This window comes from Vulpes vulpes, chromosome 6 (genome assembly GCF_048418805.1).
Source record: "Vulpes vulpes isolate BD-2025 chromosome 6, VulVul3, whole genome shotgun sequence".
Classification (NCBI taxonomy): domain Eukaryota; kingdom Metazoa; phylum Chordata; class Mammalia; order Carnivora; family Canidae; genus Vulpes; species Vulpes vulpes.
In genome coordinates, this window is record NC_132785.1 from 98,678,471 (window position 1) to 98,696,543 (window position 18,073).

At 37.8% G+C, this 18,073-nt stretch overlaps 1 protein-coding gene across 1 annotated transcript in view; it reads right to left on the reverse strand.

The window, feature by feature from the left end:
• WDR89 (WD repeat domain 89) overlaps window positions 1–8,743 on the reverse strand; it is a 68,017-nt gene extending 59,274 nt beyond the window's left edge. Inside the window, exon 1 of the mRNA XM_072762562.1 lies at window positions 8,015–8,743. Within this exon, the coding sequence (XP_072618663.1) occupies window positions 8,015–8,044 (30 nt within the window). The 5' untranslated portion in view covers window positions 8,045–8,743. The remainder of the gene's footprint in view (window positions 1–8,014) is intronic.
• Between the last annotated feature and the right edge of the window lie 9,330 nt (window positions 8,744–18,073).

An 18,073-nucleotide genomic window follows, 5' to 3' on the forward strand; every position in this document is an offset into this window, starting at 1 on the left:
ATTCTAAAGGCAGCTGTTTACAAATTTAATACTCAGAGATCAGGGATCCCTGGGTGGCACAGCGGTTTAGCGCCTGCATTTGGCCTAGGGCGCGATCCTGGAGACCCGGGATCGAATCCCACGTCGGGCTCCCGGTGCATGGAGCCTGCTTCTCCCTCTGCCTATGTCTCTGCCTCTCTCTCTCTCTCTCTCTCTCTCTCTCTCTGTGTGTGTGTGTGACTATCATAAATAAATAAAAATTAAAAAAAATACTCAGAGATCAGGAGCTTTCCCATAAATAGAAAAGACCCAGTTAGAACATAAAATGAATAAAAGTTCTCATTTCCCTTTTTTTTTTTTTTTTTTTTTTTTTAGTTTTCATATACTTTTTAAAAGATTATATACTCAGGGACAAACCTAAGAAATGTACCAGACCTGTGTGAAGCCAGCTGGAGGATATTGAAGATGATTTGAGTATGTTTTCGAGAGTAAGCTCAGTTGTCCTTCAGGAAGGATACCTAGATCCCCTGGATTATATCAAATCATTTAATGTAAATCCATCCTAGACTCATGTACCTATCCCTTAAAGCTTGGCAATTTTATGTTTATATGTGCAATTGTTTGCTTAATCTCTATTTCACTTTCTGGATTTCATAGTATCTGTAAAAACAGATATATACTTTAGTTACATTTATATCTCCAGTATCACTCCTGGTATAATAGGCACTGAATAAGTATTTCTTGAATGAGTGATGAATGAATGACCAAGATGGTAAGACATATATTGTGCTTGGTTAGAAAGACTTAATATTATAAAAATATTCTATGTAAATTACATTGAATATAATAACAATCAGAATATTGGCAGCATTAGTTTTGGGGAACCTAACAAAATGTTATTAGAGTTCATCTAGATTCTGGAGATGGGAGATGGTGATAGTTGCACAACAATGTGAGTGCCCAATGAAACTATACACTTAAAAATGTTTAAAATGGGGGATCCCTGAGTGGTGCAGCGGTTTGGCGCCTGCCTTTGGCCCAGGGCGCGATCCTGGAGACTCGGGATCGAATCCCACGTCGGGCTCCCGGTGCATGGAGCCTGCTTCTCCCTCTGCCTGTGTCTCTGCCTTTCTCTCTCTCTCACTGTGTGCCTATCATAAATAAATAAAATTAAATTTAAAAAAAATGTTTAAAATGGTACATTTTAGCAGAATAAAAAAATCTGAGGATAGACAGAAAAAAATTTTTTTATTTATTTTTTAAAGCTAATACAAGCAGAGTGAGGAGCAAAAAAAGAAGGGGAGAGAGACTCTCAAGTAGGCTCTATGTCCACCATGGAGCCAGAGGCAGAGCTCTCTCTCACAACCCTGAGTTTATGACCTGAGCCAAAACCAAGAGTCAGATACTCAACCAACTGAGCTACTACCCATATGCCCTGGAAAAAAAAGCTTAAAAAAAATTAATAGACGATTAATTAGTCTTCCCAGAAAATAAAATTTATTGTAAAGGTGCAGTACTTGAAGCAGTTGCAACCAGATAAATCAATGAAGCTGAGTAAAGACTCTAGAAAAGAGTAATATTTATATGGGAATTTAGTACATAATAAAAATAACATTTCAGAATGAATACAAAGGTTATTCAACATTAGTTTTGGAAAAATAGGATAACCAAGAAAGAAAAAGACTGAATTTAAATTATCTCACTTTAGAAAAATTATGAAATTTGAATAGGTGATTCACATTCATGTAAAACAAAAAAAAGAAAAAAACCTTGAAACAGTACAAAAATGTATACATGAAAGTGTGAATTACCCTCCCATTATCTCCCCATTTCTCTTTCCAAAGCCAATCCTGACAGTTGGTTTCTTGGGTATCTTTCCAGAGATACCATATGCCACATATGTATATGTTACCTGTTTTTGGTAAATATACAGGAGCATACATTTCTTCCCTTTGCTTTTCTTTTTCTTTTTTTTTAAACTTAGAAGTAGGTTGTAGTTAATTCCACATTAGTACGTAGGGTTGCCACCCTTTTTTTGTTTTTAGTTACCTAAAATAGTCTTTTGAAATAATGTATGTATATTCATTATGTAAAAATGACAGAGTTAATATGCAGAGAGCTCTCACAAATCAATAAGACAAAAGCCTGAATAAAAATTCATAAAGAATGTGAATATATAACAGGGAAAAAATAAACATTTGGAGAAATGCTTGCCCTTATAAATAAATAGGGACACCAGAGTGGCTTAGTGGTTGAGCATCTGCCTTTGGCTCAGGGCGTGATCCCAGAGTCCTGGGATCGAGTCCCACCACAGGCTTCCTGCATGGAGCCTGCTTGTCCCCCTGGTTATGTCTCTGCCTCTCTCTCAGTGTCTCTCATGAAGAAGTAAATAAAATCTTAAAAAAAAAAAACCCTTATAAATAAGTAAATACAAAATAAAACAATAAAAATAATCTTAAGAATGAAGCATTTTTCACTCCATAAAATATGGAAAAGTTCAATAATATCCAGCCAGTATTGAGGATGAATAGGGAAGCAGGTACTCTCATACCATTAGTGGCGCTATAAATTAATATAACCTATCTGGATGGCAGTTTGACATCTATCAACACAAAGAAATCCACAAAGGTTTACTCCTCAATTCTACTTCATATTAATGTATAAAATGTATATATGAGGATGGTCAGTGTATCACTAATTTTTAAAAATTTAGCAATAGGGCCACCTGGGTGGCTCAGTGGTTGAGCGGCTCAGGTTGTGATCCCACCTAGGGTCCTGGGATGGGGTCCTGCATCAGGTTCCTGCAGGGAGCCTGCATCTATTTCTGCCCGTTTCTCTGCCTCTCTCTGTGTTTCTCATGAATAAATAAATAAAACCTAAAAAAAACAACCTAGCAATATCTTAAATGTACAAATAGAATACTAGTTAAATTATGCAGAAAATACAATAATAGCCATTAAAATTAAGTAGATCCTTCATCATATACATTTTTAAATGAAGAAAACTGTACAGAACTCAATATATATAGCTCATTATTATTATTATTCTTTATTTATTTGAGAGAGAGAGCATGTGAGCACCAGAGGGGGAGGGGAGAAAAGGGGGAAGAGGTTAGGGGAGAAGCAAAACTTGCTGAGCAGGGAGCCCAACTGTGGGCCTCAATCACAGGACTCTGAGAACATGACCTGAACCAAAGGCAGATGCTTAATTGAGTCACCCAAGTGCCCCTAGCTCATTTTTATTTAAATTAACTTGTAAAAGGATATATATGCTAGTGTATACATTTTATTTTTTAAAATATTTGCATTTATTTGAGAGAGAGAGGGAGAGTACATGCACACAAGCAGGGAAAGAGGGAGAGGGACAGGCTGACTCCCTGCTGAGCGCCGGGCCTGACACAGGGCTTGATGCCAGGACCCTGAGATCAATACCTGAGCTGAAATCAAGAGGGAGATGCTTAACTGACTCAGCCACCCGAGTGCCCCTAGTGGTTACATTTTAAAAAGTCCAGGGGTGCCTGAGTGGCTCAGTCAGTTAAGTGGCCTACTCTTGATTTCAGCTCAGGTCTTGATCACAGGGTTGTGAGATCAAACCCCATTTCGGGAGCTCATAACCTACTTAAGATTTTCTCTCTCTCTTATTCTCTCTTATTCCCTTCCTTGCGCTCATTTGGACTCTCTATAAATGAATAAATATAATAATTTAAAAAATAAATAAAAATTAGGGCAGCCCTGGTGGCCCAGTGGTTTAGCGCCACCTTCAGCCCAGGGCGTGATCCTGGAGACCCAGGATCGAGTCCCACATTGGGCTCCCTGCATGGAGCCTGCTTCTCCCTCTGCCTGTGTCTCTCTCTGCCTCTCTCTCTGTCTCTTATGGATAAATAAAATCTTCAAAAAAAAGTAAAATAAATAAAAATGAAAAGTCTACAGAAGGATTGGTCAACAGCAGTGGTTACCTCTGAACAGTGAGATTATTTCAGAGGGGGAGTTGTTTTTCCTTTTACATCTCAGTTATGTTTTGATTTTTTGTGTAACTATGAGCAAGTTTTTTATTCATTAATGATAAACTTATAACAATGTCAATACAATGGAGTGACTGCATAAGACAGTTACATTAAAATGTCATGTACCCAATCAAAAATCTTTGCTGTAGTTCCCTTTTAGGATTTTTTTTTTTTTTATTCTTGAGAGATAGAAGGAGAGACAGAGCCAGAGACACAGGCAGAGACAGAGCCAGAGACACAGGCAGAGGGAGAAGCAGGCTCCATGCCCCGGGAGCCCGACGTGGGATTCGATCCCGGGTCTCCAGGATCGCGCCCTGGGCCAAAGTCAGGCGCCAAACCGCTGCGCCACCCAGGGATCCCATGTAGTTCCCTTTTAGAAAAGCAAAACCTCTAAGCTCTGAGAACAGTGTCTCTATACAGTGTACAGTAGCACATGAAAACTTGCTATTCCAGATATTGGATGTGAGGGGAGATTAGACCCCATTGTTAAAGGAAAATCAAAGTGTAATTACAAAGTATTGAAATATTTATTTGTAAATTTAAAAAGATTTTTATCAAAAAGTTGTTTTGTTTTGTTTTGTTTTTTTAATTTTTTATTTATTTATGATAGTCACAGAGAGAGAGAGAGGCAGAGACACAGGCAGAGGGAGAAGCAGGCTCCATGCACCGGGAGCCTGACGTGGGATTCGATCCCGGGTCTCCAGGATCGCGCCCTGGGCCAAAGGCAGGCGCTAAACCGCTGCGCCACCCAGGGATCCCTTTGTTTAGTTTTTTAACAGTCAACTGATTTTATTTATTCATGACACAGAGAAGAGGCAGAGACATAGGCAGAGGGAGCCTGATGCAGACTACTATCCTAGAAATAGCATATACAGAAATAGAACAAATCTTTTTAAGAAATGCCAAACTGTATCAGAATTTGTATTGAACACTTATTTGAAACATTTATATATTGAGAACCTTGAGAAAGATAGCATATGTAAGTTAAGATTTCACCAATATTACTAATGATATATTTGCTAGGTATAATTTTGGAAATTCCCATCACTGTATTATTCATGCTCTTTTTTTGAATATGGTAGAAAGGAAGATCTGTGTAAATCTGGCAATGGGAAAATTAATTTCCAGTCTGGTAATACATGGTAGCCTTTTATAGTTTGAACTAATAATTATTAACATTTTGGAAGTCTTCATCCTCATTGTTTTGTTTTAGACCTGGAAAAATGTTCTCTACCTCTGCTCAGTCCTTAATCAGATGAGATTTTTTTATTAGAGTCGTAAGCTCCAGTAGCATGAGAGATAATGCATTTCTTTCCAACTGTTTTATAGTTTTATAGTTATTAGGGTACTGATTTATGGGATTTTTTTTTCCCCCTGCAATCAAAGTGACCTTAAAGTGAAGTATTTTCAAGTTCAGGACTTGAAGGACACTTGCATAGCAGAAAATAAAATGCTTTGAAAAATCTGGATAAATTTAGGTGAAAGTCAGAAATTTCAGTTTGTTCAATTTACTCTAGAAAAAAACTGAAGTTATTAAGTACATGTTATTAAATGCAATAGAAGTAGGTTTATATGCACTTTTGTAAACATCCTTTTTTCTTTCAAACCTAACTATGATATATAAGGATTATTATTTTTGAGGCAGGAGAAATTATTGTTTTGTATTTATGTCTTTCAGTAAAATGATGTCAATTTGAATGTTGATAAATGAAGGTTATTTGATACACAGTAGTTTATGCTATTGTACGATTATTAGTAAACATTAGTGATACATGATTTTCATTGTACTAATTGAAATGAAGTAAATTGTTATTGATTTCTCTTCAGTTCAGAAAGTTCAGAAAGAAAAAAAAAGAAAAAAAATAAAGGTCAGAAAGAAAGATGTCATTCTTAAGGTTGTTATAAATAGTACTTTGAAATTGATGGTGCAGTTATCTATTAAACCCATAGTATAATTTTTATTATAAATCTTCATCACTAACAATAATTTTTTTTTTTAAGATTTTAAAATTTTATTTTGGGGAGCATGGGTCGGGGGAGGGACAGAGGAAGGTGCCCCTTTCAGTGTATTTTTTTTTTTTAAAGATTTTATTTATCCATTCATAGAGACAGAGAGAGGCAGAGACACAGGCAGAGGGAGAAGCAGGCTCCATGCAGGGAGCCTGACATGGGACTCGATCCCGGGTCTCCAGGATCACACCCCAGGCTGCAGACTATACTAAACCGCTGCGCCACCAGGGCTGCCCTGTATTTTTTTTTTTTTAATAGAAAATTGAAAATGCCCATTAGTGGGGCACCTGAGTGGCTCAGTCAGTTGGGCATCTGACTCTTGGTTTCTGCTCAGATCATGATCTCAGGGTTTGAGATTGAGTCCTGAGTCCGGTTCCACCCTGGCCATGCAGTCTGTTTGGGATTCTCTTTCTGCCCTTTCTTTCTCTTTCTCTCTGTCTCCCTCTCCTCTGCTCCATCCCTCTCTGAAACAAAACAAAACACTGAAAAATAAATGTTCTTTACCAGTTTTACAAATATGAATCACACAATTACTGATCTAAATGGTGAGGTTCTGTTTTAGACCTTCCTTCCTGGCATAGGAAGCAGGAGAGGGGAGGAGAGGGGAGGGGAGGGGAATTCTAGAATGTAGTATCTATAAGTTTCACAAAGCTATAAACCCCGGAAATGTTTTCACTGCCTCATTTCCCAATTCTTTTTTTCCCTTTAAAATAATTAAATCATTTAATCATTTATTAAAACTTGACTACTGCCCCTACCACATACACTATTAAAATTTATTTCGTAAAGGGAAACAAGACACCCATGGCTTTTTTTTTTCTACCATCATCCTGAATCCTGCTGGTAGCATTAGACATTGTTGATCTCTTTGTTCTTCTAGGAACTCTCTCCTCCTTTTCAGTCTGGATTTTAGTATTTCTTGCTTTGACTTCCTGTCTTTACCTCCTCCTTCCTTTGCCCTTGGCAGGACGACAGTAATTGACTCTAGCATTCTGTTAAAGAAAACTGCCAGCCCAAAGTGGTGTCATTTAGACTAGGTTCTCAAACCCAGGCTTGATACCCGATCTAATTGCAGTTTGTTTGTTTGTTTTTTTTAATGATTTTATTTATATTAGAGACACAGAGAGAGAGACAGAGACACAGGCAGAGGAAGAAGCAGGCTCCATGCAGAGAGCCCAACATGGGACTCGATCCTGGGTCTCCAGGATCACGCTCTCGGCCGAAGGCGGCGCTAAACCGCTAAGCCACTGGGGCTGCCCTCTAATTGCAGTTGCATCTCCTCCAGAAATGTGGCTTTCACTGGTCGGTTGGGCAATTTTTCTTTATATCAGCACCAATGAATCTGTCACGTGGGTCCTCTCTCTTCCCCCCCCAAAACTATGAAGTAATCTGCATAAGACACCTTGCTTTTGTACCCTAGCAAATAGTCTCTCCTGAAACAATCCTTTTCTTTTGCTAATCACTTCTTGTCCCTCCCCACCTTGGAGTGCCTCTCTACTTGCTAGGTGGGGTGCTGTCCAATTTATTAATTGTTTAATAAAGCCAATTAGATCTTCAAATTTGCTTGGTTGAATCTTGTTATTTATTAGCTCCTATTGAGAGAATTTAAATTCTTCACAACATAGCCCTTCAGCAAAATACTTAGTTGATTGGTGTTTGTCCTTGAGATGAAACATGTTATTAAGGTTGCTCCAAAAGCAATTATACCTCTTTCCATGACTTTAGATTTCATTGGATCAAATTTGGCCTGGAGCCTACCACTTCTAAACATTCAGTTAAATGAGATAATTACTTTTATTTTTAAAAATCACTTTGGGTGTGGTGCCTGAGTGGCTCAGTGAGTTAAGCGTCTGCCTTCAACTCAGGTCTTTCCACGGTCTTGAGATCAGGGCTAGCATCGGGTTTCCTGCTCAGCAGGGAGCCTGCTTCTTGCTCTCCCTCTGCCTCTCCCCCTGTTTGTGCTCTCTCATTTTCTGTCAAATAAATAAAATCTTAAAATTAGAAGAATACATACATACATACCGTTTGGGGTTGCCTGGGTGGCTTAGTCATTCAGCTCTTGATTTCAGCTCAGATTATGATCTCAGGGTCCTGGGGTTGAGTGCCATATCAGACTCTGCACTCAGCAGGAAGTTTGCTTTTCTTCCTCTCCCTCTGCCCCTCCTGCGCATGCATGCTCAAGTGCCTGCTCTCTCTCTAAGATAAATAAATAAATATTTTTAAAAAACCATTTTGACTAAGGTTTCTGATACTTCTGTTTATGTACATCAGGCTCTATGTTGTGCTCACACATTTCTTTGAATACATGTTTTATGTAGTGAATTAGTACTAAACTCCAAAGATTATTGATATATCTGCCTAAAATATGTTAACTAGTCCTTATGCCTCCTTTACAGTTCGTTTTCAAGATGTTATTTTACAATGTATTATTGGGTTTGAACTGATAACACATTGATAATTGGTTGGAATTCATATTTGAGCATTAATGTTATTCAATTTTATCAATATTGTTATTTGGAATAAAAAGCTTGTAATAGCCCAAGGAACATAGTCTTCAATTGAATTATTGTGGTTAGGTACACTATATACTCCTGACAAGGTTTAAAACATTGTCTCATTTTAGCACAAAGCTTAGAGGAACAGTAGTAACAAAAGGAAAGAGGAAGGACTACAAGAAATTACTGACCATGAAGAACAATATTAGCAGATCTGTTGTCTTTTTTTTTTAAGATTTTATTTATTTATTCATGAGAGACACAGAGAGGCAGAGACCTAGGCAGAAGGAGGAGCAGACTCTCCATAGGGAGCCTGATGCAGGACTCGATCCCAGGACCCCAGGATCGTGACCTAAGCCTAAGGCAAATGCACAACCACTGAGCCACCCAATTGCCCCAGATCTATTGTCTCTTAATTCTTGCTATTAATTTTCTTAAAATAGATCATTTTTGTTTATTTCAATACAGCAACAGTTTTTTTTTTTTTAATTTTTTTTTTTATTTATTTATGATAGTCACAGAGAGAGAGAGAGAGGCAGAGACACAGGCGGAGGGAGAAGCAGGCTCCATGCACCGGGAGCCTGATGTGGGATTCGATCCCGGGTCTCCAGGATCGCACCCTGGGCCAAAGGCAGGCGCCAAACCACTGCGCCACCCAGGGATCCCCAGCAACAGTTTTTAAATAATTAAATAGCAATAAACTCCATTTAAAATGTCACAAAATGTTCACTATAGAACTTTTTAACATTCTAGTATAAGTTGCCAAAGATACATACAGGCAGGGAGCCAAAAGAGATAATTAAGACTATGAGATGATGAAAGATCAAACTTAAAATTATTTGTAGAGGTTAATTTTAAAAGTCTTGTTCTATCTTCTTACAATCCTATGGTGATAGGACAGAAAATATGTTCTTGATGTAAACACAACTTTCTCTTTGGATCTGAGCTATTACAAAACAAAAGAAAATTTGTCCTGTTTTTAAAAATTATTTTGTGTGAGGGGTGACTGGATAGCTCAGTTGGTTAAGCATCTAACCTTCTTTTTTTTAAGATTTTATTTATTTAATTCATGAGAGACACAGAGAGAGAGAGGCAGAGACATAGGCAGAGGGAAAAGCAGGCTCCAGGCAGGGAACCCAGATGTAGGACTCAATCCCAGGACTCCGGGATCAAGCCCTGAGTCCAAGGCCACCGAGGGCATCCTTTCGAATCTAACTCTTGATCTCAGCTTAGGTCTTGATCTCAGGGTTGTGAGTTCAAGCCCTGTGTTTGGCTCCACGTTAGTCATGGAGCCTACTTAAAAAATGAAGAAATAAAATACATAAAAATTATTTGTATGTGAGAGCTCTTTAAATTTCTATGAGAAAAGGAAACAAATGGTGTTGGGGAAGAGGATAGGATATTGTCTTATTTACTCATTTTTTGTTGGCTGCCTGCCTCTATGTAGTCACATGTAATTACAAAAAGACAAGAAGGGGTGCCTGGGTAGCTCAGTCAGTTAAGCATTTGACTCTTGATTTTGGCTCAGGTCATGATCTCAGGGTCATAAAATCTCACGCCCTACTTTGGGCTCTGCACTGAGCAGAGAGTCTGCTTGAGATTCCTTCTCTCCCTCCTCCCCTTCCCCCGCTTGCACACATGTGTTCATGTGTTCTCTCTTTCAAATAAATAAATACAGTCTTTAAAAAAAGAAAAGACACAATTATCTTCAGAGTGGCATTGTTACAGCAAAAAAATGGCAGCAATCTGAAAGCCCTTTTTTTTTTTAATTTTTTTTTTTATTTATGATAGTCACAGAGAGAGAGAGAGGCAGAGACACAGGCGGAGGGAGAAGCAGGCTCCATGAACCGGGAGCCTGATGTGGGATTCGATCCCGGGTCTCCAGGATCGTGCCCTGGGCCAAAGGCAGGCGCCAAACCGCTGCGCCACCCAGGGATCCTGAAAGCCCATTAATAGAGGAATGGTTACATAAACTCTGGTAGAATTATGTAAATTAGACCATGCAACAATTTAAAATAATAAGGCAAATCCATTCAGTCATCCATAAACAAATTCGTGTTGAGTCCCTTTTAAATTTTAGTGCTGAGAATAAAGCATAGAGTATGATAGATATGGTCCCTTGCCCTCAGAGCTTCCATGCTAGTGGGGAAAGAATACAGAAAGCAAACAAAACAAGATAATTTCAGTGCTATGAACAAAATACAACAAGGTAAGGTGATAAAGAAAAACACACAGGAGATGGGGGCTCCATTAGATAAGATGACCAGGGAGAGCTTCATTGAGAAGATGCTATTTAATTGAATGATGAGGGGAAGCCATCCATATGAAGAGGTACCCTACCTTATATTGGCTTTGAACACATTAGACTACAGTTAGGCAAAATCGTCCAACATAAAACCTATTATAATAAAATGTTGAATATATCATGTGATATATTGAATACTGTATTGAAAGTGAAAAACAGAATGGTCATATGTGCATAGAATGGTTGCAAGTGTATGGGTTGATTACCCATGTAATCACTTGGCTGACTGGGAGGTGCCCCTCACTGCTACTGCCCAGTATCACAGGAGTGTTGTACCCTATCACTTGGCCAGAAAAGATCAAAATTCAAAATCCCGTGAATGATTTCTACTGAATATCACTTTTGCACCATCACAAAGTGGAGAGATCCTAAGTAGAACCATCATAAGAAAATTACTGAATGACATTCAAGAATAACCTCATCTTGGGCAGCCCCAGTGGCTCAGCGGTTTAGCGCCGCCTTCAGCCCAGGGCGTGATCCTGGAGAACCAGGATTGAGTCCCACATCAGTTGGGCTCCTTGCATGGAATCTGCTTCTCCCTCTGCCTGTGTCTCTGCCTCTCTCTCTCTGTCTGTCTGTGTGTGTGTGTGTCATGAATAAGTGAATAAAATCTTTAAAAAAAAAATCTCGTTTTGTAATAAACATATTTTTTAAAATGCCTTTTTGCAGTAAGCATTATTAAGCTTTAGAAATGTTCAAGTGAACAAAGTTAGGGATTTTATGTTTGGCTTTATTTTTTAAATATTTATAATTTGATACTATGTAATTTTCAATCTTTTATATTACAAGGGTCTTTTTTTTAAAAAATGCAGCATAAATCTTTAAGGTTCTTTTTTTATTTTATTTTATTTTTAATTTATTTATTTATTTATGATAGTCACAGAGAGAGAGAGGGGCAGAGACAGGCAGAGGGAGAAGCAGGCTCCATGCACCAGGAGCCCGACGTGGGATTCGATACCGGGTCTCCAGGATCATGCCCTGGGCCAAAGGCAGGCGCCAAACCGCTGCGCCACCCAGGGATCCCTAAATCTTTAAGGTTCATATCAGGTTTATGCTTGTAGTAGTTTTACATTCCTTATCCAGTATTCTCTTCTGTTTTAGTTATGAATAAGAGTTCCAAAAATTTTCCTTTTTTTCTTCTTCATTTGTATATCCATCCCCATAGCCAAACGGTTTTTACTTTTTTATTAAAGATTTTTTTTTTTTTTATTCATTCATGAGAGAGACACACAGAGAGAAGCAGAGGGAGAAGCAGGCTCCATTCAGAGAGCCCGATGTGGGACTTGATCCTGGGTCTCCAGGGTCATGCCCTGGGCTGAAGGCGGCGCTAAACCACTGCGCCACCGCCACTGGGGCTGCCCTACTTTGCAGTTAAACTTTGTCATTCAAACCAGTGTTATGACCCTTGTAAAACAATGTTTCTTTTTGGAGGAACTTGTAACTTTCTTAAAGGGATGTATGCACTTTTTGTGGACAGAACAAGATAGGCTTCCGTAACTTTATTTCCTTATGGAAATGGATTTTAAAAAAAATTTTAGTAGCCTATTACAAACAATAGAGATATTCCCTTTGTTTTTACTCGATCTAACATTTTTTATATTAAATTCTAATGTTGAAAGGGATCTTAGAGAACATAAAGTTTAACCTCTTTATTTTATATGTGAGGAATTGTGTCTCATAGAAGACAGAGCTAGTGCCTATAGGTATAGCAAATTAGAATCAAAGTCCAAAATAAAGTCAAAACAAAACTTCTGGTCTTCTGACTTGATCTGTAATATCCTTGCCTGAGTATATTTCTTTTATTCAACCTACCTGTTTTGTCACTGTTTTGGAGAAAACAGACACAGAATGGGTACATGAAAGTCAATACCAGTTTGGCACTAGCAACTTTATACAGAGTGGAATTCATACACAAACATTTTCACAAGAATGGTTCTGTCAAGTGTTGGGGTCAGGAGTCGAGAAAATCTGCTTGCAGGTCTAGAATCTGGTCAGCCTTATAATAGACATTAATATATCGTGACATGGTACATTATAGACTTCCCAAAACAGAAGTCTATAATCTTCCCTTTCTACTTATAAAACCATCTTATGAAACAGTCAGCCAAGTTTCTTTGGAATGAGATTTCAGGTGAATGATGTATATGGAATGCCTATATTCACAGATCTGTAACAGCTAGTAACATGTTTGAGAGCTAACTGTAAGGTAAACATGGTCATATGTCTTTTTAAAATAAGTCACACATACCCTTAATGAAGTCAAGAGCCTTCTTGAACAATGTTGGATCAGGAAAATTAGGTGGTCATGGGTATATTGGGGATTACTTCATTTATGGAGAACATATTTGGTGTCTTTGATTCTGCTAGCAAAAATCCTTTCTAACACTCACCTCACAATCTTTATGTCTCATGCAGTTGAAGTGATAGGTGTGATAGGTTCTGACCTCAATCTCTAGAAGAAATGTTACTCAGTATGGTGGGATAATAAGTTGAAGGACACCAGTGTTATTTTCAAAGCATGGCTGGAAGGCTCCTTTTAGCTGGTCTGCAGCTTATCCTCATGACCCATTTCTTCATGGTTGGTTAGCAGGATTCTGGTAAGTTGTTAGTTTTACGTCCCTCTAGTGAGGCTTTGGAAAGCAAGGAGAGTATAGCTTCATATTCAGAGTTTTCTTAATTTCCTTGGGGCCCCTCCTCTCAATAACTGCAACTACAGCATTCATGATATCATGTCACCAAAATTCAAGGCCTTGAGCTTCCTTATATAAAATCCAAGATTGCAGGATGCCTGAGTGGCTCAAGTGTTGATCATCTACCTCCACCTCAGGGCATGACCCTGGGATCTGGGATTAAGTCCCACATCCGGCTCCCTGCATGGAGCCTGCTTCTCTCTCTCTGTGTCTCTCATGAATAAATAAATAAAATCTTAAAAAATAAATAAATAAAATCCAAGATTGATATATGAAATTGTCTTGTTTTTCCTCTTAATAAAAGACAAAGCAAAACACAGAAGTCTCTTTGTTTATCACAGATTTAAAAAAATAATAATTATCAAACAATAGTTTTGATTACCTTCAAGTTGGGTATAATTTCATCCCTGAGCCAAGTGAGTACTAAGTAGTGTAGCTCTTCTACTGATAAAGAAAGGCAGCACTTCATTATTTATACTCATTGCTTATTAAACATTTTAACAGACTTTTCAACTGCTCCCTTCCAGGTACCTTCATGCTCCACAGATAGACAGCAATGCGTTTGTTTGCTAAACATGTCTAATAGTTTCCCATTTCTGTGCTTTGGTTCATCCTATTTCTTCACCAAAAGTGTATCCTCTGCCCCACACTACACTGCTCTTAGCCCATTAAAATTTTTTTTCACTCAGAACCGTTCAACAGTGCATCATAAAGTTATAGTTGCCTAACTGCAACTAATTAAGAAGAAGATTGTGCATAATTACAGGCATACCTCATTCTATTGCTTTTCACATTGTGTTTTTTTTTTTACCGATTATAGGTTTGTGGCAACCCTGTGTCAAGTGACTGCCATTTTTTCTAGCAGCATTTGTTCATTTTGTGTCTGTGTCACATTTTGATAATTCTTGAGGTATTTAAAACTTTTTCATTATTGTTATTGATGATGATCAGTGATTACAACTCACTGAAAGCTTAGATGGTTAGCATTTTTTTAGCCATAAAGTATTTTTAAATTAAGATATGTACATTGTTTTCTAGAAGTTATGCTATCGAAAACTTACTAGACTACAGTATAGGGTAAACACAACTTTTATATGCCCTGGAAAACCAGAAAATTGATTTGATTCACTCTATTGTGATACTTGCTTTATTGCATTGGTTTGTAACCAAACCCGCAATTTGTCTGAAGTATGACTGTATCTGCCAATATTACAGATTTGTAAATTTGGTAAAAAGTTGCCATATATGATCTCTAAGATCCTATGTAGTCTGAAATATTTTATAATTCTATAATTCCCCTTAACATGTATAACAGTGGGAAATTATAGATTATTTTTAGGAAAGGTAGAAAACTATTTCAGATATAAATGTTGTATTTAGGTTTATAATTAATGATACTTATAAATTAAGTTATATGTTAATTTAAAATTTTACAGCTTGAGTCCATAAATAATATTTTGGAAATATACTGCAAAGAGAAATATGTTTTTTAAAAATTTATTTATTCATAAAAGTAACAGAGGCAGAGACAGAGGCAGATGAAGAAACAGGCCCCCTGCAAAGAGCCCGATGTGGGACTTGATCTTGGAACTCCGGATTCATGCCCTGAGCTGAAGGCAGATGCTCAATGGCTGAGCCACCCAGGCGTCCTGAGAAATTTGTATTAATATTTTGTAATACTATCTGAAACATTTTGTAGAGTGGAAATGTTGAGGAAGGAGTATTCATTTTTTTTTACATTTACTATTTCAAGGTTATCAGTGTTTCAGTAAAAAATGAGCAAAAGTAACACTGTCCATTAAAATGTATTTGGTGAATTTTATTCCTAAATCAACACAGATGAAAAGGTTGGCGGAGGGGAGACCCTTTAAGTATTAGGGGAATTAAGAGTCTATTTTATTTGCCACTAGTCCCCAGCCGAGTCTCGTAAATCTGGATTTGGAGACCTCCGGAATCTAAGGGAACCTTTTCACTGTGCTTAAGTAAAAGATTGATATTTAAGCCCTGAATATATCTCATCTATATTGAGATCACTAAATATAAGTGATATTTATAATCACTTTAGTTATAAAATCACAGATTTTGAAGTAGTTGATTATGTGAAAAATCAAAGATCAGGGACGCCTGAGTGGCTCAGTGGTTGAGCGTCTTGCCTTCGGCTCAGGGCATGATCCCAGAGTCCAAGGATCGAGTCCCACATCAGGCTGCCTGCATAGAGCCTGCGAGTCCCTCTGCCTATGTCTCTGCCTCTCTCTCTCTATCTCTCTGTGTATGTGTCTCTAATGAATAAATAAAATCTTAAAAAAAAATTAACGATCAACTGTACAAAGCAATATTCTCAAGGATACATTATAGAGCTTATTACTAGAAACTAAAGTTCTATCCTGATATATAACAGAATATTTTCTTTCAGATTTGCTTTTAAAAGAAAATAATTTGGGGATCCCTGGGTGGCGCAGCGGTTTGGCGCCTGCCTTTGGCCCAGGGCGCGATCCTGGAGACCCGGGATCGAATCCCACATCGGGCTCCCGGTGCATGGAGCCTGCTTCTCCCTCTGCCTGTGTCTCTGCCTCTCTCTCTCTCTCTCTCTGTGACTATCATAAATAAAAATTTAAAAAAAAAAACTTATTTATTAAAAAAATAATAATAAAAAAATAAAAGAAAATAATTTGGATACAAATCACATTCTATATAACAAGGTATTATAGTAATTACAGGCAAAACATTTCAAGAATCTAAGGTATCCTTAAATATTTGCATGAAAAGTGACAGTTCCTACCAGATAAATTGGAAGCATTTACTTACAACCTAAATTTTTATTTTTGTTGCTTTTTAAAGATTTTATGTATTTATTCATGAGAGACACAGAGAGAGAGGCAGAGACCTAGACAGAGGGATAAGCAGTTTCCCTGCACAGAGCCTGATGTGGGATTTGATCCCAGGACCCGGGGATCACGACCTGAGCCAAAGGCAGGCGCTCAACCGCTGAGCCATCCAAGTGTCCCTTTATTTTAATTTTTTTTTTTAAGATTTTATTTGAGTGAGCAAGAGAGAGCACAAGTGGGGTGGGGGGAGCAGAGGGAGAGGGAGAAGCAGACTCCCTGCTGAGCAGGGAACCCTACACAGAGTTCTATTGCAGGACCATGAGATCATGACCTGAGCCAAAGGCAGACCTTAACCAACTAAGCCACCCAGGCGCCCCCAACCTAAATTTTTAAAACAGCTAAAAGAAGTAAAAGGTAGGCTATTACATAATTTTAAACTTTTTTAGGTCATTGATCATTTTGAGGATCTGATGGAAGTTGTAGAATTTTTCTCCCAGAAAAATGCATGTGCTGAAGCCTGTCTGTGGACAGGATCATGATTCCAGCCGAAACCAAGAGTCAGATGCTTAACTGACTGAACCACCCAAGTGCCCCTAAAGTTGAATTTTAAAAATTGGTTCTTACTCATGTCCAGATTAAACAGGCTTTTAAATCTAGAGAAAACATTCTGTAACAAGAATGAAATTGCTTTGCCAATGAAAAATCTTTGCTGTATAAAGTTGTATTATCATATACTCAAAAACATTCTAATATTTACTCATCCTTATGAAAATTTTCTTTTAAATTGTACTTGTGTCACTGAATTTTTATTTTTGTCTTTGAAAATTACTAGAAAGATACTAAATAAAAATACTAAATACTAAATAGTAGCATTCCTCTGTATTAGGTCTTAAAATGAGTTTTTGCCATACCTAGTTTTTGCAATTCACATAACATAGCTTTTTCTTTTTTAAAAAAATTAGGCTCCATACCCAATGTGGGGCTTGAACTCATGACCCTAAGAGTAAGAGTGCTCTACTTACTGCGCCAGCCAGGCACCCCATCACAGCATTTTAAAATTACAAAATGAAATGTCTATATGTTTATTTAGCTTGAAAAAAGTACCTATTCCTAAAAAAAAGAAAAAAAAAGTACCTATTCCTAATATTATGTTTCATTCCTGAAACGGTGAATTAGCAGTCAACTATCTACAATACTATTGGCCACAGATTTTGCTGAAAAACAGTTTATTCATAAGTTTCTTTTTAAAAAAGATTTTAGGGGGCATCTTGGTAGCTCAGTCTGTTAAGTGTCTGTCTCCACCTCAGATCATGATCCCAGGGTCCTGGGATCAAGTCCCACATCAGACTCTGCTCAGCAGGGAGTCTGCTTCTCCTTCTTCCTTTGTCCCTCCCATTCTACTCATGTTCTCTCTCATGGCACACTCTCTCTCAAATAAAATCTTAAAAAAAAAAAAAAAAAAAAGATTTTATTTATGGATTTGAGAGAGCAGCTCTCAGTCTTTAACTTTTTTTTAAAGGTTTTATTTATTCATGAGAGACAGAGAGAGGTAGAGACACAGGTAGAGGGGAGATGCAGGCTCCATGCAGGGAGCCCGATGTGGGATTTGAGTGGGATTTGATCCGGGGACTCCAGGATCATGCTCTGGGCCAAAGGCAGCACTTAACTGCTGAGCCACCCAGGCATCCCTCAGTCTTTAACTTAAAAGGTTAATTCTTTATAGTTTCTTAATGATTTTACAGCACAGAAGTGGCAGGAGCAAGAGG